The 26044-nt window shown below is 39.0% G+C and overlaps 3 protein-coding genes across 8 annotated transcripts in view; 2 read left to right on the top strand and 1 right to left on the bottom strand.

Annotated features, from left to right (window-relative positions):
- The window catches only part of Smc4 (structural maintenance of chromosomes 4), a 36694-nt gene extending 17294 nt beyond the window's left edge, over nt 1–19400 (bottom strand). The window contains exons 1-11 of one of the 2 annotated variants that reach the window (XM_076574223.1): nt 18938–19400; nt 17825–17962; nt 16645–16823; nt 15864–16055; nt 14164–14340; nt 7061–7225; nt 6678–6805; nt 5169–5309; nt 4189–4339; nt 1984–2148; nt 862–1095 (exon numbers count right to left, since the gene is read on the bottom strand). In XM_076574223.1, the coding sequence (XP_076430338.1) occupies nt 862–1095; nt 1984–2148; nt 4189–4339; nt 5169–5309; nt 6678–6805; nt 7061–7225; nt 14164–14340; nt 15864–16055; nt 16645–16823; nt 17825–17957 (1665 nt within the window). In that variant the 5' untranslated portion in view covers nt 17958–17962; nt 18938–19400. Of the gene's footprint in view, nt 1–861; nt 1096–1983; nt 2149–4188; nt 4340–5168; nt 5310–6677; nt 6806–7060; nt 7226–14163; nt 14341–15863; nt 16056–16644; nt 16824–17820; nt 17963–18937 lie in introns of both variants that reach the window. The other variant, XM_076574224.1, reaches the window with a different exon arrangement.
- LOC143274028 (uncharacterized) lies at nt 17348–19516 on the top strand. The gene is made up of 3 exons (XM_076575308.1): nt 17348–17393; nt 17709–17962; nt 18938–19516. Exons 1-3 carry the CDS (start codon nt 17348–17350, stop codon nt 19430–19432), a joined length of 795 nt encoding a protein of 264 aa, XP_076431423.1. The 3' UTR covers nt 19433–19516.
- Nucleotides 19514–26044, top strand: part of Ift80 (intraflagellar transport 80) — a 108936-nt gene continuing 102405 nt past the window's right edge. Inside the window, exons 1-2 of one of the 5 annotated variants that reach the window (XM_076574226.1) lie at nt 19520–19643; nt 24564–24633. The gene's annotated coding sequence lies outside the window, so the exon portion shown is untranslated. Of the gene's footprint in view, nt 19843–23341; nt 23376–24563; nt 24634–26044 lie in introns of those variants that run through there. The other 4 variants (XM_042279135.2, XM_076574225.1, XM_042279140.2 and 1 more) reach the window with 4 other exon arrangements.

Here is a 26044-nt window from a genome sequence, read left to right as displayed (position 1 = left end):
TCTTAAAAAAAAAAAACCAAAAACTTATTTTTAATTATGTATACCTATGTGTGTATATATCCCTGGAGTCCAGAAAAGTATTGGAACCCCTGAACCTAGAGTCAGTAATGAACCACCCAATGTGGGTGATGGGGACTAGTCTTTTATAAGAGCAGCAAATGCCCATATCTGCTAAGCCATTGCTCCAGCTCCTCAAATAACGTTGGCATTCTTAGGTTAAACTTTAAGAAACTTAAAAAAGTCTGTATATTCATTTTCATTTATCTTTACCTAAGTTATCTGTATATGTAAATTTAAAGAAACTCTTTTTTTTTGGGGGGGGGGGGGGAACAGGCTAGCTTGGAATCCAGTATGTAGGCAATACTGGCCTTGAACTGACCCTTCTGTCTTTACCTCTCAAATGCTAAGGTTATAGGTACACTAACATTCCTGGTTTGATGTGGTTGTTGGGGGATCATAACCAGGGTTTCATGCTCCCTAGGCACGTACTCTACCAACTGAGCTACATATGCAGCCTGAGAAATCTGTTTAAATTTTTCCCATGGGATTGTGGCAGTGGTAACTGTCTGCTTCTAAAGACTATAGTTAGTCTCCTTGCATTCTTTTCTTGGGGATGTATTGGGGATGGAACCCGGAGCCATATACATGCTACAGAAGCTCTCTACCAGTGACCTACACCTCTAACCCTAGTTAATTATCTATCCATTCAAACACTGAAATACTTTTTCATGCAAGACTATGTTGAGAAAAATTTCTATGTCAATCACATTAAAGCCTGATTTTAAAAACAAACAAAAACAAAAAACCCACATATAACTGAGGTTGACAATGTTTAGATGAAATACAGAAGCAAAAATTTACCTCCTTTAATTCTCGTTGAGTCTGAGGGAGCTTTGTGTTTATATCTCCAATTGCAGCTTTCCTTTCTTTGAGAGTCTCAGAAGCTGTAATTAGAGCTTCCTTTGCCTTACTTAGCTGAGACACTGCTGTATTATGCCGACTGAGATAGATATCAAGTTCTGACTGAGCGACTTCCATCTTTGAACGTGCTTCATTTACTGATTTGTTAAAACCCATAAGTTCTTTTTCTTGACTCTATTAAAATGAGTTCATTAAATATGAAATATAGTTATTTTCAAGCTTAGACAAAAATGAAAATTATACTTCTTGAGGTCACTGTAAGAAAGGAAAATCTATAAATACAACATGTATTAAGAAATAATTCGGGGGTTGGAGATTTAGCTCAATGGTAGAGCAAGGACAAGGCTTGCTTGTTCGGTCCACAGCTGGGTGGGGGAAGAATTCTTGTAAGTGGATTATATAGTCCATGTTCAGCTGTCACCATACAGTACTCAATGGTCTTTCCTAATTGATGTCATATGATCTTTGTGAAGTGGGTATTAGCATGCTCATTTCAGAAATTAAAATAAAAAGGTAATAAGAAAAGCCTTGGTCTAGATTCCATATGGTTCCTAAATTACCGGGTGTAAGAATTACTCAGAAAGTTTCCTCAATGTATTTATGTTAAAAAAAAAATCTTTGCATTATGGGAAGATTTCAATCCAATTGCATTCATAGCCTCATCATTAACAAGGATAAAAGATACATAGGGAAAAAAACCACCTCAATGTAAATTAAATAAAGAAAATATGATTGCACAGAATGCCTATAAGTCAAAGTATTGACCTCATATTTGTTACCATTACAAATTCTTCTTCATTTAACAAGTTTCTTCCAAAATGAGAAAACAGAAAAAAGAAAATAGTGTAGACTGAAGTTTTAGGTATGTTAAACTAAAAGGTTCAACAGTTGGAGATACAGTCTTGCTATGTAATGGCAGCTATCCAGGTAGCTGATGTTACAATATAGGCGTGGTCTGCACTAGGCCTAAATTTATTTTTTGAAGCTCACCTATGAATGTGATTGCAAAAACAGTCAAGTTAGGAAAAAGATACCCAAACCATCATTGACAAAGACTTTTACCTCCTTTTCTTTCTGAAGCCCTTGTGTTTCTTGTTTAAGGCTGTCCATAACTTCTTTTAACTTTTTTTCTTCTTTCTCCCGTTCTTTCTCAAGAGAACTGCTTTTAGTTGTTGTCTCACTTATGATACTCTTACTCTTGGCAGGTATACCTTTCAGCTCTTCGACCTGGGATTACAAAACAAATTAGTTATGGAAATATAGTTATATATTAGTTATATATAATAGTTATATATTAGTTATATATTCCCGAGGGTTCCCAATACTATTAAAATTTACTTAAACAACCAAGTGTTTCTTAGGATCTCTATTTATAGTTATCTGAAGACAGCACACACCAAGTTATTTTTGTTTGCTCCCTCAACCTAATCATAAGAACCTTAAGAACTTTTTTTTTTTTTTTTTTTTTTGGTTTTTCGAGACAGGGTTTCTCTGTGTAGCTTTGCGCCTTTCCTGGAACTCACTTGGTAGCCCAGGCTGGCCTCGAACTCACAGAGATCCACCTGCCTCTGCCTCCCGACTAAAGGCGTGCGCCACCACCACCCGTCAAATCTTAAGAACTTTAACCTTTTGGAGGTACTATGTAGAGTTAATATTTTATCCAAAATATCTTCTGGTAGTAATCATATGTCAACATTTTATTCTTAAAAACTAAGGCCTCAAGGGCTGCAGAGCTGGTTTGGCAGTTAAGAGCACTTGTTGTGGCTGGGCAGTGGTGGCGCACGCCTTTAGTCCCAGCACTCGGTAGGCAGAGGCAGGCGGATCTCTGTGAGTTCGAGGCCAGCCTGGTCTCCAAAGCGAGTTCCAGGAAAGGCACAAAGCTACACAGAGAAACCCTGTCTTGAAAAACCAAAAAAAAAAAAAAAAAAAAAAGAGCACTTGTTGCTTTCCTAGATCCAAGTCCAGTGGCCACGACTGCGTGTTAACTCCAGCTCTAGGGGCTCCAATATCCTTTTCTGGCACCCCCACACTCACATAACAACAAAACAAAATTAAAATAAAAAGCTAATGTCTTTATAGAATTTGAGCATTAATCACATTATTTTTATTTTTCAGTATTTTACAAAACCTTTGTTAAGCTTTACTGAGTAGAAATATATTTGGAAAAATCCTTAAAGGTCAAGCAGAAACCAAGTCTTGGGTGTTGTGTATCTATTAATATCTGATAAAACTATGACTACAGCTTGAGAGACACCAAATTACTTAGCCACCAGAGTTAGCCTAATTAGGCATTTCTATATTTTGGTCCAATTTTTTTTTTTGGTCGAGATTTTCTTACTTCTAATTTTGTATATATAGTGTTTATTGAATGTCTGTCTGTACACATGCATACAATGCCTTCAGATGTCAGAAGAGGGTATCTGAGACTAGAGTAACAGACAGGTGTGCGCTGCCACGAGGGTACTGGGAATTGAACCTAGATCTTCTGCAAGACTAGCCAGTGCTCTAAGCTATCTGCCCAGGCCACAATATCCATTTTTTACAACTTTAACCTCAGAATAGATAGAGTGTCACTTATAAGCCTTCTCTTTTTGCTGACTCTTTTGCAGAAGGCAGGGATTACTTTAAAGTTTATGGGGACGCTAAGACCGCTAAGTGAGGAAAGGCATTTACCACCAAACCTGATGACCTGAGTTTGATACTTGAGACCAACAAGGTGAAAGGAGTGAACCAACTCCCTGAAGTTGTCCTGTGAACTCAGATACATGCAATAGCACATGTGTATGCAGACACACTTTATTTGGGGGCGGGGGGTTGTTTTTAAAAAGTGTAATAAAAAACCAAAAATATCCTCTTTAGCCATCTAGTACTAAGTAGGCAGAGAGAAGTAGGAGAATCTATGTGAGTTTGAGGCCAGCCTGGTCTATACAGGGAGTTCCAGGACAACCAGTGCTGCATAGTAAGAACTTATGTCCAAAAGGAAAAACAACAAAAACATCTAAAAATCCTTTTATATTACTATTAGGGAAAAGAAAATTATCACCACCATCAAAACAGAATTGTCGACTACAACATTATTATTAACGTAAGCTCTAAAACTAATAATGTATAATGTTATCCCTTGGGACAAAATTGTGTTCAGACATAAAATACTTACATTATAAGTATCCTAATTTATTTTCTTAGGGAACCAAAGTCAAGTGAATTTAGGAAAACAACTAGATCTGATATTTAGACTTAAAAAAGTTGATTTCCCCCAATACTAACCTTTTCTTTATCTTTTTGAAGTTGTTTCTCCAGCTTTTTGGCTTTACTTGTAGCATGTTTTAATTTTTCCCTAATTTGAACATCTTCTAAATCTAGCTGTGTAAATTTTTCTTTATTTTCTTCAATAAACTTTGTAACTTTATTGAGTTTCCTATCAAAGAAAGTAAATTATTAGTCATAGATAAATAGTCTTTCTGGTGTATTTCATCTATAGACATGTCAAAACTCTTAATTAAAAACCTAAAACTTCCAGTTGATCTTCCCTGATAGCTGAAGACATTAATTTTTTTTTTTTTTTTAAATCATGATAGCTGCCTTGCGTTTCTAAGGTGGAAAGACTGGTTTTACCATGTCTAGGTATATAAAACTTTGTCCAGCCGGGCGGTGGTGGCGCACGCCTTTAATCCCACAGCACTCGGGAGGCAGAGGCAGGCGGATCTCTGTGAGTTCGAGGCCAGCCTGGGCTACCAAGTGAGTTCCAGGAAAGGCGCAAAGCTACACAGAGAAACCCTGTCTCGAAAAAACAAAACCAAAACAAAACAAAAAAAACAAAACAAAACCAAAAAAAAAAAAAAAAAAAAACCAAAAACAAAAAACAAAACCAAAAAACTCTGTCTATAAAAATTAAAGAAATGAAACTCACTATACTATTGTCATTGAAAGTTGTCATAGAATAGGGGGCCATGAGAATGTTTAAAGTCTACCTAAAATAACCAAAATTCTATTTCAAAATCAAATTTGTAAACTATTAGGGTTAATGGGTCAGGGAAAATGCTTATGTTTTAGTTTTCTATGTATTGTGCCATTAGAGGGAAAGGCTCCCTTACTGTATGACTGTTGGGCAATCTGTAACGAGTTAGGTAGGGTGCTGGTGCCTGAAAGGACTATTTACTGGGAACTGAATTACATTCAATATGTTTGCAGTAAGTTTACATGTAGACACATGTGAAAACTTATAGTATTTTCCCAAAGATTATTACTTTTCTATATCCTTTACAGCTGAATTCTTAGCTTTCATTTCATTTGAAAGCATATTGCTCCTCTCAGTAATTTCCTTAGTATCTTCATGAATTTTTTCCTTTTGGGTTTTCATTTCAGCAATTCTTTTTTGCAGATCATAACTAGAGGGAAAAGAGAATGTAAAATGTCATCAGTAAAATTAGCTGCTTTAAAAATATCTTATTCATCAATTTATAGCAAGCTACGGCTATGGAAGTAGGTTAAGACTAGATAGAATTTAGGAACAAAACTGGCTCAGTCAATAAATTAGATCTATCACTCAACAGTGTACAGCAGTAGCTCATGGTTTTGATTTTCAGTTTCAGTTACTTGTGGTAGACCATCATATGAAATTAAATGTAAATTACAGAAATAAACAATTTTAAATCACACAGTGCCTATTAATCTTTCTTTTGATTCAGTATACCAACATGTGCATATCAACCCTACAGTCACTTAGTAGTCATAATGGTTATCAGGATCAACTGTAAGGTATCATTAGGCTTTGTTCAAGTAATTCTCCTTGTATTTCTTAGTAATGCAAAGGGCATAAAATAAAGAGGGGCCGAGGAGATGGTTCAATTAAGTAAGAACACTTGATTATCAAGAATGAAGACCTGAATGGGAATTCCTGCACCATGCTAAATGTGCTGTTAACATCAGATCAGCAGGTTGTGTGTGTGGGGGGAGGGCACATGGCAGTGCAGTGGCAGGGACAGGTAGCCCTCAAGAACTTGGTGGCTAGCTTGCCTAGCTGCAACAGTGAGCTTCTGCTTTAGGGAAACACCCTGTAAGGGAATAAAGTGGAGAGGGGTAGAAAAAGACACTCCATATTTTGCTCTGGCTTCTGTATGCACATGCACGTACATGTGTGCATGCATCCACGCCCCCGCAAACCAAACCGAAAAACAACAACAAAAACAAACAAAACTCCATACCACAATGGATTTGGGAGATGGCTCAGAAGGTAAAAGTGCTTGTAGGACACACCTGATGACCTGAGTTTGATCTCTAGAACCTCCCAGTGGAAGGAGAGAATCATCCCTGTAAGTTGTCTTTCTACCTGGGGGAGTTAGTACTCACCTACCTTTGCACGGTAATAATAATAATAATAATAATAATAATAATAATAATAATAATAATAAAACAACAAAAAGCACGCCCTGTAAGGTCAGATTAACTCTGATGCTGTTGCACTCAATAGGACATAATCGAAAGCAAATAGTACATATAAGGGTTTGGTACTACCTGCGATTTCTTCCAGGTTTTGAATATTATCCCTTATTGAGGGGATACTGCATACAATGCACGCGAGCACACACACACACTATTACTACTCATAAATGGTACAACCTCCTTCCACTCTTAAAATAGGACACTAAAAAACAAGTACTCAGTGACTTTTAGAAAGATGTAAGTGTTCACAATATATTATAGAACAAAAGGCTTTGATGTTTAGAAATTTATATAAAGTTGACCAGAGTACTTACATGTAATATTGACAGATATGATTCTTTTTTTTAAATATTTCATTTTCCAGGGTAAGGAACTCAATGGCTATGTTTTTCTCCCCTTCTAGGGCGTCCTTTTCCTTTTCCACCATTTTAACTCTGTTTAACTACGAAAATGAAAGAGTCAAAACGTATTTCATATATAAAATCAATTTGGAACACATAACACCAAGTAAAAGATCTCATCCCAAGGCTAATATAGAGGGTTCAGTAAAGAAAAAAAACAACCAAACAAAACAACAAAAACCCCCAAACATTTCTGTATAAATTATAAAAAGTTAAGTCTTCAACTCGGTAAATTCAGTTGATCCACAAATAAGATATTCTCACTGGCAACAAATGTTTACTGAAGTTTCATTTACCTTTTCTCCTCTGTTTTCATTTAATATTTCAACTCTCCGACATAAGACTTTAATAGGTTCATTTAGCCGTCCACAGCCAATTATATCTTCTAAATACTCAAGCATACCCTCATCATGTTCAGTCTGGCCTTTTGGTTTCATCATAGCAATCTGTTCGACTTCGCCCTTTAAGAGAATCACATTCATACTCATTGTAAACAGCAGCTAAGTCTCTTCATCAAGAATAGGGTAATCCAAACTAAATGACATTCATCAGGTCAGCTAAGGATGTTTTAGGCAAGGGATCTAAAATTCCTTTCATATATATTCTTATAAAATTACTGACAATACATACCCACAGACCCACACAAAGGTACCCTATGTTGTGGTTTTAAGTAAACATATTTTGTGTTAAGCAAAATTTGGTAAGGTACACTACCAAGTATTTCTAACAATTTGCTAATTAGGTCTCTCATTCTAAAACCATTTTTCAAAAAGTCCCATCATAGTTAAACTGTGTAAAAACCCTTGCCCGAGTGCTTAGTTTCCCTCTCTATGTAGCTATCTAATTTCTCTATAAACCTAGTGTGAGTTAAACATGACCCACCTCATAATGACTAAAACTCACAAGTTCTGATTTTTATAAACTGAGAGTCTTAACTTGAAAAGGAAATTATCCTTCCTCTAAACACTCTGACTACAGAGAGCAAATATCATTGTTACATGCTACACAGGAAAACTTCGGTTTGTAATCAATATATCAACTTTGAACTATAATTAAAATCTCTGAATACCTAAAAAGAAGAACCTATATATAATCAGTACCCAAGGCTGATTTCCAGGTAACCAATTAATTTGAGAGTGAAGAAAATTCTGTAGTGTTTGTTCTTTAAACATTTTTAACAGCAAAGAATAGACAGGCAAGTGGGGGAAAAATCCAATTTTAACTAAATGGCCAGGAAAAGAAATTATAAGTTGAGATACTTTAGTGATTACCATTTTTATAAGTGAATGACTCAACCTTAAAAATTAGGCTAAAATGTATTGAAGGAAAAGAATCTAACTTAACATTTTAAAATCTACTCACTACTGCACTTTGTTGATTTTTAACACAGGTTTTTTGTATGCAGCTCAGGGTGGCCTTCAACTTGCAGAGATCTGCCTGTCACTGCCTCCCAAGAGCTATGGGATTAAAGGCTGACAGGAATGCTTTTTAAGTGTTTTAGACATCACCATAATGTCAGTACTTTGATAATCACCAAGTATAGAGTGAAACTATAAAGCAAAATGCCTCTATTTATTCTCCTACTATATTATGTAGGTATTTATGAGTGCTTTCCTGTCGGTTCTCAAATCTGCACCAACAATTGTTAAGTTTAGACAGGACCCAAACCTGAAGTATATCCAAAGCTTTGGATTATAATAGTGAATGTAGTCACTGAATAAAGAGTCTTATTCGGAGTTATTTAGGCAAGTTTATCAACAGTTGCACTACTGGTATTTTAGGCAGAATGATTTTTTCCTGGTTACAGTGCTGTGCATTATATAAAATATTCAGTACCCATGATTTATAAAGTACATTACCTAATTCAAGTTGAATGATCTAAATGTTTATTTTAAGATGAATAAAAATAAGAAAAGAAAAATGTCAAAAGAACCCACATATGAGTCAAATGACCACAAAGTATTATATCTACATTTTTCAAATAATCAAAACCTGGGGTCCAGTGAAATCTGAGATTGGTTCCCAGCAGCCAATGTTTGAATAGCATCACATATTTCCTGCCCAAACTACTTTTAGAAGGTGTACATAGTTATTAGGAAGTAACCTAGCTTGAGAGAAAGCACGGTAGTTATTTTTAATATTTATTCCTTCTGAAAGAAGATGAAGGATGTGGAGCTGATCTCCTCTCACTGTAATCAAGTTGCTGAGTTAAAAACAAGTTCATTTATAAATCAAAATAGTTTCACATCAAGTCTCATGCAAAGGTATGTTTAGATTGTATTACGTTCTATTGCTGTTTTTGCTTTCCTTTGAGAAAGAGCCTCTCTATATAGCCCTGACTGTCTTTGAACTTAACAGAAATGCACCTGTCTCTTCCTCCTAGGATTAAAGGAGGTCGACACTACACCCTGCTATTGCATTCATCTTAAAGACCAGTGACTGAACGAATAGAGCACACCCAGTAAGGTCTTTACTTATCTCTTTTAGTTAGGGCTGTGTGGCTTAAATACCATTTTATTATTTTACATGTAGGTTGTAGTGCTGGCATATATGTCTGTGCACCACATACAGGTAGTGAGTGCCCCCAGAGGCCAGAAGAGGGTGCCCGATCCTCTGGGTCTGGAGTCAAAAGATGGCTGTAAGCTGCCAGGTGGGTTCCCTCCTAACTGTTAAGTCATTTCTCCAGTGCCTGCTGTGGCTTTTCAATGACAATGTAGAGCCCCACCCTCCACCCCCTTCTTTCTGTTTTTCTTTGTTGTTGTTGTTTTTTGAGACAGAGTTTCTCTGTGTAGTCCTGGCTGTTCTGGAACTCGCTCTGTAGACAAAGCTGGACCCAAACTCAGAGATCTGCCTGCCTCTGTCTCCTGAGTGCTGGGATAACAGGCATGCATCACCTCTGCCCAGCTCTGAAATAATTAAAAAAAAAAAAAAAAAAAAGAAAAAGAAAAAAGGAAAAAAGAAAAGAAAAAGATTTTTAATTGTGCATACGTGTCTGTGTGCCCACATGAATGCAGGTTTCTAAGGAGTTAAGAAGGGTGTGCTGAATCCCCTGCAGCCAGAGTTACAAGCAGTTGTAAAGCGGATGCTGGGAACCAATCTCAGATTCTCTGCAACAGCAATAACCACCAAAGATCTTTCCCATTATCCAGAAAAAATTTATAGCACCAATTTGAACTTAAAAGGCAAGGTTACAAATCACATAGTAACACAATAGTGATATCTAAAAGACACTTCAAGTTATTATACCTGAAGTTGTATGTAAAATTTCATACACCCTCACAGTTATTGCTACTTTCTACTGCTTAAAAGCATACTGGACAGTTTTTCTTTTTTGAGACAGGGTCTCTCTGCGTAGGTCTAGAACTCAGGAGATCAGTCTGCCTCTGCCTCCTGAGTGCTGAGAATATTAAAGCCATGTGCCTGAACTAAGTTTTTTTTTTTTTTTTTTTTTTTTTTTTTTTTTTTTTTTTTTTTTGAGACACGATTTCTCTGTGTAGACCAGGCTGGCCTTGAACTCAAGAGAGTCACCTGCCTCAGCCACCACCCCTCAGCTCTGAACAAAATCTGAAGACATTCCCTGTACTGTTGCGTGAGAGTGCTGGGGCTGGGTATATTAGCTCAATGGTAGAGTGCTTGCAGAAGGCCTTGCATTTGATCCCGTGCAACAGATGGAGGAAAAATAAATTAGAAAGGCGCTTAAGTCCTAACTTAATGAAGGCTTTACTGGGGAGCAAACAAGGACATTGTGATTCAGTTAAACCATTCTTTAATAATGTTACGTACAGGTACCTAGACCTAAAAAACCTAAGAGAAAGTTGGGTATGGTAGCACACACCTGAAATCCCAGCACTTGGAAAGTGAAATAAGTCTTTTTATTTTCATTAAAATGAATACAGATAGGGGTGGGTGGTCTGGAGAGATGGCTCAGCAGTTAAAATAGTACTGACTACTCTTGCACAGGACTCAGGTTCAATTCCTAGCACCGACATGGCAGCTCACAACCATCCATAACTCTAGTTCCAGGGGATCTGACGCCCTCTCCTGGCCATCTTGGCCCCAAGCACATATATAGTACACATGCATACACGCAGGCAAAACACTTATATACATTATTAGATACCAAACCAAGAGCCTTATGTGTGCTAGACCATCGGTACCACCTAGAATTGTCAAATCCCTGGGGCTTTTAAATTTTTATGTTGCCTAAATAATTTTCATTTTCCATGCTTTTTGCTGCACTATACATTATCTTCTATCTTCCTCAACTACAATTTACCCAACCAAATTACCAAGGTTAGTATCTGTCCGAAGTATACAAGTAAAAAACAGAATGCTTTATGGTTAGTTTTCATGTCTATTCTGGGTGCTTAGGAGCAGCTTCCTAAGCTTTTTTTTCATAGTTGAGCCACTGGATCAGACACCTTTGGAAAATGGAAATAATTACTAGTTAGTCAAAAGTTTCTTTTGAAACTTAAGTCATAGATTTGCTTTTTAGATTTTTTTCCTTATTTCTACAGATTAAGAGACTACAACAAATAATTTATATGCCATGCCAACTGTAAGAGTATATTAAAAAACATGGATAACAACTTAGATCTAGGTTAATCCATTCTCCAGAGTAGAAAACAGTAACAAAAATGTTGTTTTATTTTGTAATATGAAGACAAAAAACATACTGAAATGTTGACAATCCAATTTCTATTTTAAGGAATTTACAAAACCACTCCTAAGATACCAATTTATTAATGTAAGTTTGAAGGGTAACAGAAGTATAGGATTTTCATTTCTCTAACCTGAATAGAGCAAAAGCATTAAACTAATGGAGCAAACCAATAAAATCCAATGAAGTCACAGTCACCTATGAAATAACACAGACTAATAAAACCTTTCTCATTGGGACCAATAGTCTTGATAAAACTATGCAAACCAATGGCCAATCAACTGTAAGCGACTATTTTTGAAGTATACATGCCCAGTACATCTGTCCTCAAGAATAAAAAAAAAAAGGGGGGCTTTAACCATCTTCACATTCATCTTAGCAGTGCCTCATTAGAAAAACATTTGAATGGTTATTGAAATTTTAAATGGATCTGTATACTAAAAACGCTGACTTAAAAAACACAACTCCATAAACACTATAAAAGTTTAAAAAATTAATTTCTAAAATTTAGTGCATTTTAATCTTAAAAATCTTGCTTTCTCTAAATTTGTATTACATGTGATGTAATCATTACCACCGCCCAGTCTGTATACTTATGTCTTGGATGCTAATATTATGATATGATCTTCAATCTTCTAGCCATTCTAACTACGGGTCATTTTTAAGACAAATGTTAGTGATTAGAAGAATGAAATAGAAGCTATAATCTTACCTTCACATGCTTTCAAATCTCTTATTAGTGTAAGAATCAAAGATTTTGATAAAGAGCTAAGTAAAACAAACTACTTCCACTTTCCTTCATAATTAATAGGATTCTATGAATTCTACCTAGTCCAATTTCCACTTTTTCTTCCTAAGAGGTGAGTTGCTGAAGTTCTGATCTAAGTTCAATCAAATAAAACTGAATCTGTTAATTTGGATTGTTTAACTTAGTATTCTTTAGTAAGAATGTAGAAATTTAAGAGCACAGAAAAGGGTTCAGATAATGGAACAAATAAGCATTTTGAGTACTTCAGAAGAATATGTTTTAATATAAACTTGACACTTCGTAATTTATTTCTTTGGGAAATTGCTTTATCACCTTTCTTCATTACCAAATTATGTATAAATAAGCTTCATAAAAAACTTTACAAGACCTGAAATATAGTCTATTTTGCACTGGCATAAAACTGATCATCTCAGAAGAAAATAAGCAAATAGCAAAGAATAAACAAAAGATCAATTAAAATTTCCTGCAAAAATGTTAACACCATTAAATTTAGTAAAGGAATACAACTTTTTATCCATAGTTAATCAAGCCAAATTCCTGAATATGGAAATCCACAAGACAGTACAATTCATTTCAAAAAAGAAAGCAAAAAATACCCACAATGGCTTAAGATCACATCTATATAAATTCAAATGTTAGTTACATGCATATGTGCAACTGATTTCTTTCAATATTTATTTTTAAGTAATAGCAGTTCATTGAAGTATTGTAAATGCAATATTCTGATAGTTAAGAGGTACTAAAAGTTATTCCAGAAAATTTTGCCTTCTATACAATGCATGCTTAAATAATAAAACCCTTAAGAATATACTCTAAAATGTGTGAAAAATTATGTTGTTAATTGGAACACTTAGTTACCACAACAAAACATTTGATATCCAATCAAAACTCCTAACTTAGCTGAAAATTAGTAGGCCACACTAGAGCCTATCAGCAGCTGTCTTTACATAACAAGCAATGTCTATCTTTTTCAATCTGATTTATGCCCTTAGTAGCTTGGGATAGGACAAAAAAATAAGATGTCTTTAAATCAAAACAGGAATTTCACAATACCTAACAAAGCCTATTTTACCAAAAACAAAAACAAAACAAAAAAAAAAAAACAACTAAAAAACCCCTAAGCCCCCTAACCAAAAAAATAAAAAAAACCCACCAACCAACCACTCCCCTATCTCAAATGACAAAATTTTCCTTACATCAAGTTATTTATACTAGCAAGATATGCACGCACATGCGTGCACACACATGTACATGCACACGCACCCCCCCCCCCAAAGAAACAACCAACCAACCCCCCCCAACAAAATGCAGGGTCTAATAAAAATCAAATTAACGCCAGGCACTTACTTAATTTTTATACTTCCTTTTAAAAAAGACTTCTCTAAGAGCTGATACTAATATTACTGGTTTAAGAATTAGGCCACTGTAAACAAAACAAGACCCACCTCGAGTAAACCTTTAATATTACTATAGATGTTAAAAATAAATTTATCAGGTTTTCAGAGAAATTTGTTAAATATCAAGTATATAGTTTTTATGTTAGAGAAAAATGAGAATAAACAAAAAGGGCAGACCATTAAAAGATTTCCTTTAAAATGTTATTTCATAGGGGAATACAAATAGAAATAATAGTTGCTGTATGCCTGTCACACTAAAGCAGCACAATAATATTGGTGTTTAATATTTATTTCACTACGCCAATATTTACGTGCTGCTAGAGCGGAACAAGTATGTCAGATATCCAAATATAAAATGAACATGCGATGATAACCACATAATTTTGAATGAATTTCCTTAAATTTCTAGAGCAGCAAATAATGATTCGCATCTTGATTTAGTATGTAAACCATGATGTGCTGCTACAGTACTTTAAGGTTCCAATACAGGATTCATCAAACAGAATACTCTTTCAAGCTTTATTACAAAACAAAAAGTAAAACCAAGAACCTTGGAAGTGTTTATAAACTTACCTGCAAGATTAAAAATCGATTATGGTCCAAGTCAATTCCATGGCTTCTAAGAAGATTTCCAACATCTTTAAATGTTCTCTTTTTCCCACTTATATGATAAACAGAAGTGTTATCTCTGTAGGCTGTTCTAGATACACAGAAGTTACTGTTAGGAATGACTTCATAGTCATCCCCTTCCTGTTTTTAGGAAAAACAAAACCAGAAAACAGTTGGTATTAAGTCACAGCTCCGATTCAGATTCTACTATTTTATAGTGAAACTAATTCAATGGATTAAATATTTCTTAAAATTTTTTCTTGTATTTTTTGACAAATTCAGTCATACATGTATAAAGAATTTTAGCCCTTATCTCCCTTGAAGTAAATATGCACATAAACCGACAATTGTTCTAAAATGAATAAAAAATATTGCTTTAGGAAGGACTAGCTACTTCTCCAAGTTGTTCTGTTTCTTTCTCAAAGATCTCCAAAACCAAAAAGCCAAATGAAGCAAATAAAACTTTACCTCCAAACAAGCCAAAAAATATATTTGAATAAGAGCCAAAGAAGGTGGACAAGAATTCCACTGTATCTAAAACAACCCCACCACACTCAAGCTAATAACCTTATTGACTGGTTAAAAAGCTATAAAAGAGATGATCTAAGGAACATATTAAGGGGAAATACTTTTTGGTGGTGGTCTTGTCAGTCGGTGTGTGTGTGTGTGTGTGTGTGTGTGTGTGTGTGTGTGTGTGTGTGGTGGCAGCAGGACACAAGATACCACCCTGTACCTTCCTGAACAGCATCCCTATCATCATTAATTGAAAGTAAAGCAAACTGTAAAAAACTCACAATTATATACCTGGTAAAAGAAATCAATCATAACTCTATTTTAGCAATAAAGTTTATTTTATTCTTAAAGGCTCTGTCAATTTTAGATAACTCAAACTTAACAAGCATTGGAATAATATCTGATTTATTGGCAATCTATTCTCTAACTTAAAAGTACAACAGAATGAATGAATAAGCAAAATTAAGAGATGCTTTTGTGTAATTAAATTTCTTTATGTTTAAAACAAGAACAATCCTCCAGCACCTAAATTATCTAACCACTTCATTATGTGCGTTTATTTTTTAGGTTCTTTTCAGTTGCTTTTTGAATCATTAATGCTATGCTAGTAAGTAAATAAATGAGAAAAAACACCCACAGAACCATGTAAATAACCTGGTCATTATTTATAAATTTCCAGAAAACAGAAACACTACCCGTCCCCTACCATTTCAAAAAAAGCATCAAGGTAGTTCAAGCTTTAGAAATTTCTTTCATATCACACACACACACACACACACACACACACACACACACACACACACAGAGCTACTAGTAACAAATTTAATGTACACTGAAATAATGGGGGTGGCAAAAATCAATAAATTATTACATTTTAAAAATTAGAATGTTTATTCTAAAGCAAAAAAAGTAACTTTAAAAATGAAGCCTGTATTTATAGTTAATGAATGTTTATGTAGCACTCAGAGTTCCCAAAAATCACTATCTTCTTCCAAAAAAGTTGAAGTAAATATGGTCATAGACATAATCAATATTTCTTTTGCTTTAGTTATACACAAAATATAAAGAAACAATTCAGGTCAACAATAACAAAATGTGGCATGCTATTTCTATTTCTTGCTTGAAGTTGCAAGTAGAAAATAATTTCTTACCTTATCAATTATCTTTTGAAAATGAACTTCTACAGTACAACTCTGAATATCCTTATGTTCATCAGAATTATGTATCAATACTGACAGCTTTTTAGACCTTATTTTTTGTGCTCGATAGCCAAACACAAAAAGCATAGAATCAATAACATTGGATTTTCCACTGCCATTTGGACCAATAATACAGGAAAAGCGCTGCATAAAAATAAATTTTAAAAAATTAAATTTAAACAGTCACACTAATACTACTAATTTTAAACTACTAGATATCTTAATTTATAGTTAAAAAAACTAAAGGCATTCAAAAGTTTTGGTTATTAGAAAATACATAATTTTCTCTTTAGAAATAAAAGCAGTTTATTAAGAAAAGGAAAGCACTCCAAGAATGAGAGTGGGCTAGTGAGCTGAGGGAAAAGCATGCACCCCAAAAAACCCACTTTGAGTTTTCTTACATCATGATCTGCTCCAGCGCAAGCTTTAACATCTTAAATAAAACCATATTCAAATTCTAATCCTGACATTTTACAAATCATTACAACGGCCAACGGGAAAAACATTCCTTTCTAATAAAAACAGATTCTATTCGACATGAAAACGTTATTGCTAAAGAGATACCAAAGACATCAGATAAAGAAAAACTAATTCTTGCTGTGGAAATTATAGGCAACATATTGCATGTCTGTCTATTAGGGTGTGTGTGGGGGTGGTAAAGAGTCAGGATACTTAGAAAACTGAAATATCGTACAAAAAAGACGTATTACAAGTTCTTTAAATGGGCAAATACCTTATGGAAAGGACCCAGAATTTTCTCTCCAGCATAGGACTTGAAGTTTTGGTTTACAATATGAGTGATCATTAGCCGAGGAGCTCCAGCTTCACTGGCCATTGCTGGAGGCGGGGGTGGAGGAATGCTATTCAAAATCTCTTCCAAACTCCTGTTATCAAGTTCCTCACCTGGAGTCTCTAGGTTAACGGAAAGGCAGAAAGGGGAAAGCCTACATTAGTCTATTAGCTGGAGGCCTACTGCCTGCTAGCATTTAAAGGACGGAATGGAGGGACGTTACTTACGAAACCCAGGAATCTATTTTCCACACAAATATATCCTAAACTCTTGGTGATGGATAATCTTTCAGCTTAAGTTTCATGGAAAATAAAATTCGTGAAAGAAATACCACCAGTCATAAAATTCACGGTTTTTCTTAGAGAAGTCAAACACCACACCACAAAGCAAACCTGCCAATATCGCAACAAATGATTCCTGCTTTTTATGGTAAACAGGCGATGCAACCCAAACGATAGAAAATGCAACTCTACATGGCTCAGCACTTAAGAAACTCACAAGCTTCAGTAACACGGTCACAGTAGCTCTTAATTCCTACACTCGGAATGCTATACGCTCAAATTATATTTTCTCTTTAAAAGCATTCTAAGGGGCCCAGCTGTTTTTTCTCTTGCAGGGGACTCGCGTTAGGTTCCTAGCACCCACAATGGGCGGCTCACGACTGTCTATAACTCCAAGTCCATGCCCTCCACGTATGTGCGCCCCCCCCCAAAAGACACTTTAAAAAGTAAAAATTGATATTGCACCAAAAAAGGCAATCCAAGGGTGAGGTTGGAGAGAAGCAACTCTGCATCACATTCAGTCCAGATTAGGGGCGGAGAGGCGCTCCTTACTCTGGGCTGACCATGCCGCTATCAGCCGAAAAAAACGATAAAGACGTCAGCGCTACTCCAAAACATCACAGAAATCCACAACTCACGTCTCCCGCTCACCCTCATCCCTTCCAGAACCGTTACCGCCAAACTGCATGGAATTCCTCTGAAAACCGCAAGAGTGGCTTTCCGTAGCTGCACTTCTGACAACTCCGACCCTCCGACGTCAACCTGTCGCCTGCCCCCCGGCCACCCCAGCGGGTCTCCACGGGCCTCCGACGCACCCAGGTCCCGGCCGGTCGGTCACTCACCTGCAGCTGCAGCGCTGTCCGCTCCGCCGTCCGGTTGCTCGGGGTCCCCATTGCTGTGGGCGCCGTCTGGGGAGGGCGGCGGCCCTTCCTCCTGGCGGCAGACCGAGGAGGGCTTGGTGCCCTTACGCCGCATGGTGGCTGCGGCAGGAGAGAGCCGGGAGTCAGACGGGCCCGCGGCCGCCGCCGCCGCCGCCGCCGCTGCAGGACGGGCTCCGCCCAGGACCCACCCGCCACCGCGTCCCCCCAACTCCGCTCGCTAGCAGGTAGCGGGGGGCCTCGGGAAAGCGGCTACCACGAACACCGCGGTAGCTAGCCACCGGGCGGGACGGGTTTCCCTACGACCCAGGTCAACGGGAAAAACCTAGCTGCGCCCGGGACCGCTCGCTCCGGCCCCCCGCTCCCCGCGGGGCCATCGCTCAAAGCGGAGGACGTCTGCTGACAGTCCCACGCCGTCGGGGCGGCGGAGGCTGGCGCTCGGGGGGACCGAGAGGCGTCCGTCCAGCCCCGGGTCTGCGTGGCTACTCTCTCTAGAGCAGCAGCAGCAGCGCCCGCCCGGCGGACCCGCTCTCCTCTCCCCGCCGTGTAGGTCCTGACGCCCGGACGGCCCGGACCGGGGAAGCGGGGGGTGGGGTGGGGGAGTCGGAGTCTCTTCTCCTCCTGGCCCCGGCGGAACGGCGGGCCGAAGCCGGGGTCGCCCGCCACACACTGTTACTCGGGACGCTGGCAGCGCCTGCCCCGGATGGGTCCCTTTCCGGACTAGCAGGGGGTCCGGTCCATCCCGCCCGGGCCCGGGGCGGAGTCCCGGCCGACAGCGGGAAACCATGCCAAGTCCCCAGAAAAGGCTGAGCCGGGGCTGCGGGGCCCTTGGAGGACGCGACGGGCAGGCCCGGGACGGGGGACGACGACGCCCCGGCCCCGGCCCCGACAGGCTCGCAGCCTCCCCCAGGAAGAGGCGCCGCCGCTACCCGGCGGCCGAGGGGGAGGGGTGACAGGCGGCGGGGCTCCCCGAGCCGCCTCCGCCGCTCCGGCTCTCCAGGCCTCGGCTCCCGACACCGGCGGGGCAGGCGGGAAAAGTGTGGCCGACCACCTGACCCGGGAGAGGAGTCACTTTACCTGTCGGCAGGTCCCGCTCCGCGCAGGGCTGCCAACCGGGCGACGGCCGACCCCCCTCCCCGGGCCTCGCTCCGACCGGCGTCTCCGCTCCGGGTCCTTCACTCGAAAATGGCGCCTAAAATCCAAACTCGAACGGAAATTCGTTACAAATGCGCGCAGTGGCTTCTGGGACCCGCGCATTTGAAAAAAAGTGCGGCCATCCCCACCGCCATCTTCTCCGGGCCGTTCGGGCGCATGCGCGGGCTGTGTGCCCGGGGCCGTGGCGCCAGGGGGGAAGTTTCGAGTGAGGAGGGAGAGCAAGCGGGGGTGGGGGGTGAACGCCTTTCCTATGGCTTTTACAGACACAAAGCTATGGAAACGACGGCCCTTTGCATGGCTGGGACGACAGCATTTGGAAAACTGGGGGATTTACTGGGGACTTCTGATAAAGAGGAAAAAAATAATACCCAGCGGGGCCCCGCCCACAGCTGTAGGCGGGGCCCCGTCGTCCAATGACACCCTTCAGTGAGAGGGCGGGCTCATTTAGGGGCGGGGTCTAGGGCCCGCTCGAGTGACTGGCATCTGGCAAAGTATCGCGGGAACAGGGAAAGGGAGACCGCTTTTAGCGCTTAGAAATCACTATGGTGACGGGAAGGTCGGGAGGCTTCTTGGTAACTGTGGCCGTATAGCTCTGAGAGCGATCGCCACCGCTCTCCGGGAACTTGAGGTAAATCTGTTCACCTCCAGATCCTTTGGAGAAAGGGCTTGGAAGCCGTGGCGGTCACTGGAACCCGCCTTCCCTTGCTTTGAAGGCATGGGCTTGGCGGAGGATCAGTTATTTTCCATCTTCCAGCCCGCAAGGCGCTCTCTATGGGTGTAGATTTTGGGATGTGGAGTTTACCGGTAAAGCGAGGAGCCTGGGATTAGTGAGTAATTTTGTAGTCCACATATGAATAGCAATGATTTTCCAACTATTTTGTGTTAGTGTCACTAACGAAAGGTTTTGGGTTTAAAATAATTATTTGGGCAACAGGGCTCCTAATGGAGAAACGATTTGCTGGTGTTAACTAGTTACCATTATGGTGGGATTAGTTCTTAAGTAGCATATGTGTGCATTGCACTGCGGAAGGTATAACCAGGATTATTAAACAGATGTGACAATTCCAATTCCTGGAGAATGTAGTTTTGTTAATAGACTTTTAACCTGAGTTTGAGGATGGTGGTGGTTGGGACTGAGTTTCTAACTCTCCGAAAATTGTATACAAAGTTTTGTGTGTTTGTGCTTTGTTTTCCTGGAGGGTTCGTTTCCCTTTAATTTTGAAAAACGGTCTGAATCAGCCACCCTCCGCAATGTTAAAAAACGACTGATTGGTTTGACTGCCTTTAGTATGTATACAGCAATTCTTAACTGCTAGCCTCTCATTTTCTCTTTACCTATTTAGGGTCTGGCATATTAGAGCAGCAATAAACTGTTTTATGAATGAATTTACATTGTTGCTCTGAAATGTATTATGGCTCTTAGATAAATAACACTTAGTTTCAGTTATTCCCAGGAAGTACTGGAGCAGAGGACACCCCCAAGTGTAAAAATCTGGTTGGAGCTTGGAGATTGGTGTGGTTTGAATAAGCATTCGCTTAATATTATAATGTACCTTTGTATTTGTAGTTGAAAATAAATTGTCCTCATAAGACAAATGTCACCATAAAGCTCAATGAGTTTTTTTGGGGTGTGTGTGAAGGACTGGTAGGTATACCAAGAGAGTAAAGGGATTCTCTTTAGGGGCTTCTTTGTATTTTCAGATGTTGTAAAATACTACAAAACTGAGTGGAAGAGATACCTACTATGAAAAAAGTAGACTGGGGCAGAGTAAATGGTTCAGTGGTTAAAAGCACTTACTGCTCTTGCAGAGGACCCAGGTTCAGTTCCCAGCACCGGCATGGCAGCTATAACCACCTGTAACTCCAGTTCCAGGAGATTCAGTGCCCTCTTTTGGCCTCCTCAGGCAAGAGACATGCTTGTAGTACACATTCATTCATACATGCAGATAAGACACTCAGACGTGTAAAATAAATACAATAAAAGGGTAGACTAGACCACGTTGAAAGGTGTATATGCTAGTCAGAACGGAATTTAGTAGAAAAATATAAATTGAAATCAGGGAGGCTGGAGAGATGATTCAGCAACAGAAAATTTTGCTGCCTTGCAGAGGACCTGGTTTTGGTTCCTAGAACCCACACTGGGCAGTTCACACCTGCCTGTAATTCCAGTCCAGGGAATCTGACACCCTCTTTTGGATACCAACAGTACTAGACACACACATACATACATACATACATACATGCAGAATATACACATTAAATCAAATATACACATTAAAAAATAGAAAACAATCCAACTCCTATTATTTCTTTGGCTATATAATTGGGCAGTTTACTCATAAGTATGTCTGGGGGTGTTTATTTATAAAAATCATAAGATAATGCCTATCATAGAATTTTTGTAATTGTTCATTTAGTCCTGTATTTGATGTTACTATGTGATGACATATTTCAAGTATGTGCTAAGTATCAATAATGCCATATCAAATTTGAGGAAGAGTAGCTTATGAAGGACCTTGAAAGGCAAGTCAAGAGTATAGCTACAAACTGGGTGTGGTGGCTATTTCTGTAATCCCAGCACTTGGAAGATGAGGCAGGAGGCTTGCCATGAGTTTAGACTAGCCTAGTCTACATAGTGAGTTGGAGCCAGTGCTAGACAGTGGGGGGCGGGGCGGGGGGCTGGAAAGGAAGAATGAGGATAAGGAAAAATGTATTAACAAGTACTGAGGTGGGATATGTTACAGGCAAAGAGATCAGTTATAGTTCTAGTTAGATTGTTACTAAACAGTCTTCGTGTGGTAGGTGAGGAGTACCTTGGCAATAGAAAAGAAAGAATTCAGTTATTTTAGACAGACTATTGCTTTTATAGATTTTGGGTGGTTAAGAGTATAAACTCTCAAGACAGTCAAATACTGCTCTTTGTGAATCTTTGAATTAGTGACAAAGTAACAGGAAGAACATATGTCCTAGTTTACTGATTTGGATGATTCCTGTCAATATGGAAAGTTTTAACAACTAATGTAGAAAGAAGTGATTTTCAATAAACAGTTTACATAATGACAGCCTCAAATTTAATTTAACTTAACCATACCCTCTCAGACAAATATTTTTCTTCCTTTCTTTTTCTTTTCTTTTTTCTTTCTTTCTTTCTTCCTCCCTTCCTTCCTTCCTTTCTTTCTTTTTTTCTTTTTTTGAAACAGGGTCTAATATAGCTTAGGCTTGCCTTGAATTCACTATGCAGCCAAGGCTGGCTTTGAATTTCTAATTCTCTTGACTTCACCTACTTAGTTCTGGGATTAGAGTCAAGCATCATCATGCCTAGCGGCATAAACATTTTTGTAGCAGCTAAAATTTTTACATAATAAGGATGGTTCAGTGGTTAGAGCACTGGCTGCTCTTTCAGAGAACCCAGGTTCAATTCCCAGCATCCACATAGCAGCTCACAACTGTCTGTAATTCCAATTCCAGGGTATCCTCCAGGGTATCCAAGACCCTTATATGGACATACGTTCAGGCAAAAACACCAGTGCACATGAAATAAAACAAACAACAACAACAACAACAACAAAAAACCCAACCCATTATGGTTAGCAAATTCCTGTAATGCCAGCACTCAGGTAGAAAGGCAGGAATATGTATAACCTCCAGATTATTTTACACAACTAGTTGAAAGCTATTCTGGACTACTTTGAGATTCTGTCTCAAAAAAGCAAAGCAAAAGTGTGGTTGTGGTCATCCAGGCCTTAAATCCTAACACTCAGGAGGCAAAAGAAGGTGAATTTCTGTGAGTTCAAGGCCAGTCTTGGTCTATCTACTGAGTTCTAGGTCAGCCAGAGCTATATAGTGAAACTCTCTCTCAAAAACCAAACAAAAAACAAAAACTACAGCAAAAACCAGAACAAAACAAAACCAAAAAGACATTAAAACTGAATGTAATTTTTTTTTTTATGTGTGTGTGGTGTTTGTATGTGTGCTGTGCTCAGGTGTGTGCCTGTGCAGGCTAGGGGTAGATACCTGGTGCTTTGCCAACTGAGCTATTTACTGCTTCCATTAATGGAATTTTTTAGAAGATATTAGGAGCACAAGAAGTAAAGCCATCTGGCTAATTGTTGCCAATACTCCTGACACTTCTCCCGAAATTAACAATCTAATTCTAAAGAGAAGGCCATCTAGAAAAGACCAGCTTACAACCCATAACCAATCATCAGTTCTGATCATAACCCAAATATTAGGAAATATGGCCACTTCTTCCCTTCCGTCGTGATCTACCAACAGCCCTTATCTGCTGCACCAGATGGTCCAAAGAAGTTTTTTTTTTTTTTTTCCAGAATGGGAGCACCTGTCTATAATCCCAACACTGGTAAGCTAAGACATGAGGATCTTAAGATTAAAGCCAATCTGAGCTATGTAAATGATCCTATGTTAAAAAAGGAAGAAAAGCACGGATTTTCCCATAGAAAGAAATAAGAATTTTCATTCTCAGTTCTTTAAGAGTCTGGTTGAGTGTTGTCATAATTACAATAATGTGTGTTGTGTGTACCTTCTAAAAAGATTTCAAAAAGTCTGAAATTAGGTTTAGGAGTAAATCTTTAAAAATTTGTAATTGTAAGCTTTAAATCATCTAGCTATTGGCTTATAGCAAATTTATTTGAATAATGCGTAGTTAGACAAAAGTGTGCAAATTATTGCCACTAGAAATAGGAATGACCATTCCGTTGATAATAAAAGTCCCTGGAGGAGGTGGCTTCGTGGTGATGTGCTTGTCTGAGATGATTGACATCTTGGGCTGGATCCCTAGCACAGGGAATTAACAAAGCTTTGTAATATATTAATCATACTGAAATGTTCACAGAACTCATCTCCTTAAAAATAAAAAATAAAAAAAACTCGGAGAAGCTAGGAAGTAGAACAGTTGTTTTCTGGAAAATCCACTGGAAAGGTAGAATTGTGTCTATTCGTGGGTGTTATGGAAAGGTATATCGAGGAACAGTAGCACCAGAGAATAGCTCGCAAGAGAAACAGGACCCTATAATTGGATTAGCCTAGCCTGCTGTCACTTGCCTGTAATCCCAACACTAGAGTGGTAGAGACAAGCCAGTCAAGATCATTCTTGGCTATGTAGCAAGTTTGAGGCCAGCCTGGGTTTCATGAGACTTTGTTTCAGAAACAAAGGCAAAATCAAAACAAAACAATGGAAGAGGAAAAATAGATTAGGGTTTTATGGTTTAAATACAGAGAGGCTAGCACCATCAGAACAATCATGTTGAGGAAATACCATCTTGAGAATCTAAAAAGAACAAAGTCATGTCTCAGGCCTACTTAGATTACAGGTGACAGATGACCCAATCAAAGTGGCCTTGAGAAAAAATATTGTCCCCTATAACTAGAAAGTTATGTAAGCCGGCCCTATACCACTTTCCTATATACAGAGGCCATGGGTTCCATGCCAGCAACGCACGCACGCACGCACGCACGTTTGATTTCTTTCTTGCTTTGCATTCTGTTGTAGCATGTTCATGCTCTTCATGGTGTTATTTGGTACTTCCAGGCTCTCTGCTTCCTGTAATAAGATAGATACAGTTACTATAGCCGAAAATCTTGTGAAGTTGAAGACCCAGGTACGTTGAATTTTTCTTCCCATCTTTTATTTTAGAGGAGGTCCTGGGCCACCTGTGAAACAGTGTCTGTGTGGACAGACTAGAAGGCAGGCTCCAATTGGCTTAAGTGTGGGTCTCATGCTGGCTCTACTCAACCCACATAGAGTGGGGAGTGGGTTTTCTATAGGAAATTTCCCTTTGTCTAGGAAAAGAGTGAGTATATACTGGGTAACCAAAACAGTGGTTTCACCTCAAATGCACAACAGTTACTAAATGCTTGCTGTGTGTCAGGTACTGTACTGGGCATTCTATAAACATCCCGTTATAACTGCTTGTCAAGTAGGTTAAGCATGGCTACTCTCCCAGAGGTCCTGAGTTCAATCCTGAGCACCCACATGGCTGCTCAAAACCATCTGTAGGGTTGGATGCCCATTTCTCATGGCAGATGTACTTGTAGACAGAGTGCCCCAATACATAAATAAATAAAAATGATCAAGTACAGAGATTGGTAATCTTAAGAAAAAATTTTCTTCTTTTTTTTTTTGGTCATCTGTATCCCCTGCTATTCTTCTCCAGCCCCCACATGGATCCACCCCTACATTCTCCCTCCCAACTCCATTCCCCCCCTTTTTATAACCCACTGACTGATTAATGCAGCTCATATATGCATGGGTGTGGGGCCATCTGTTAGAGCATGGTCAGTCTACCAGGGACCACAACCCTGAAGAGAACTGAGTGTCCTCTAGCGACAGTCACTGTAAGTAGCTTCAGCTAGGGGTGAGGGCTCTGGGCCCCGTGCTCGAGTGTTGAGCGTGTGATCTTGTGACAGTCCTCTGCAGACAACCACAGATGGTTTGAGTCCCCTGGTGCGATGGCCCTGTGAGGTCCAGGGGATACTGTTTCACCCCAGTTCTCTCTAACCTCTGGATCTTACAACCTTCTGCCTCCTCTTTTTTGATGTTCCCTGAACCTTGGGAGGAGGGGTGTATATAGATGTCACTAAAATATTATTTATAAGATTAAAAAAATAAATGCATAAAACATAATTGTGTCATAATCTTATCGTTCACTACAAACACACACACACACACACACACACACACACATACGCACACTATTGAGTATGATTAAAACTTCAAACAGTATGTAGGGCAAAGGCATAGTGTGGTGGCAAAGCATTTGCCTAGTACCAAAAAAAGGGCTGGGGGGGGGCAGTAATCATCACTTCTCATTGGGTTCTTCTGGGTCTCCATTATTAAATGTATATCTTCCCAGAGAAGTGTTTTAGTACCCACCAACTTAAATATATATCTCTTTTCATTTGTACAAAAGGGATTGAATTATATTTTACAAAAATTTTGTGTATGTACATGATATGTGTGTAGGCATGTGCTTTGGCACACATATGGAGATCAGAGAACAAGTTTGTGGG

The sequence above is a fragment of the Peromyscus maniculatus genome, chromosome 6 (assembly GCF_049852395.1).
Source record: "Peromyscus maniculatus bairdii isolate BWxNUB_F1_BW_parent chromosome 6, HU_Pman_BW_mat_3.1, whole genome shotgun sequence".
Lineage (NCBI taxonomy): Eukaryota > Metazoa > Chordata > Mammalia > Rodentia > Cricetidae > Peromyscus > Peromyscus maniculatus.
The sequence above is the reverse complement of the archived record's forward strand: the minus strand, read 5'-3'. Positions and strand labels throughout refer to the sequence as shown.

Coding starts and splice junctions, on each gene's coding strand:
- LOC143274028 (XM_076575308.1), top strand. CDS start 17,348: ATGGGCGGCTCACGACTGTCTATAACTCCAAGTCCATGCCCTCCAC. Junction 17,394..17,708: donor TCCAAGTCCATGCCCTCCAC/GTATGTGCGCCC, acceptor GGCTTTCCGTAG/CTGCACTTCTGACAACTCCG. Junction 17,963..18,937: donor GCCCTTACGCCGCATGGTGG/CTGCGGCAGGAG, acceptor GAGTCACTTTAC/CTGTCGGCAGGTCCCGCTCC.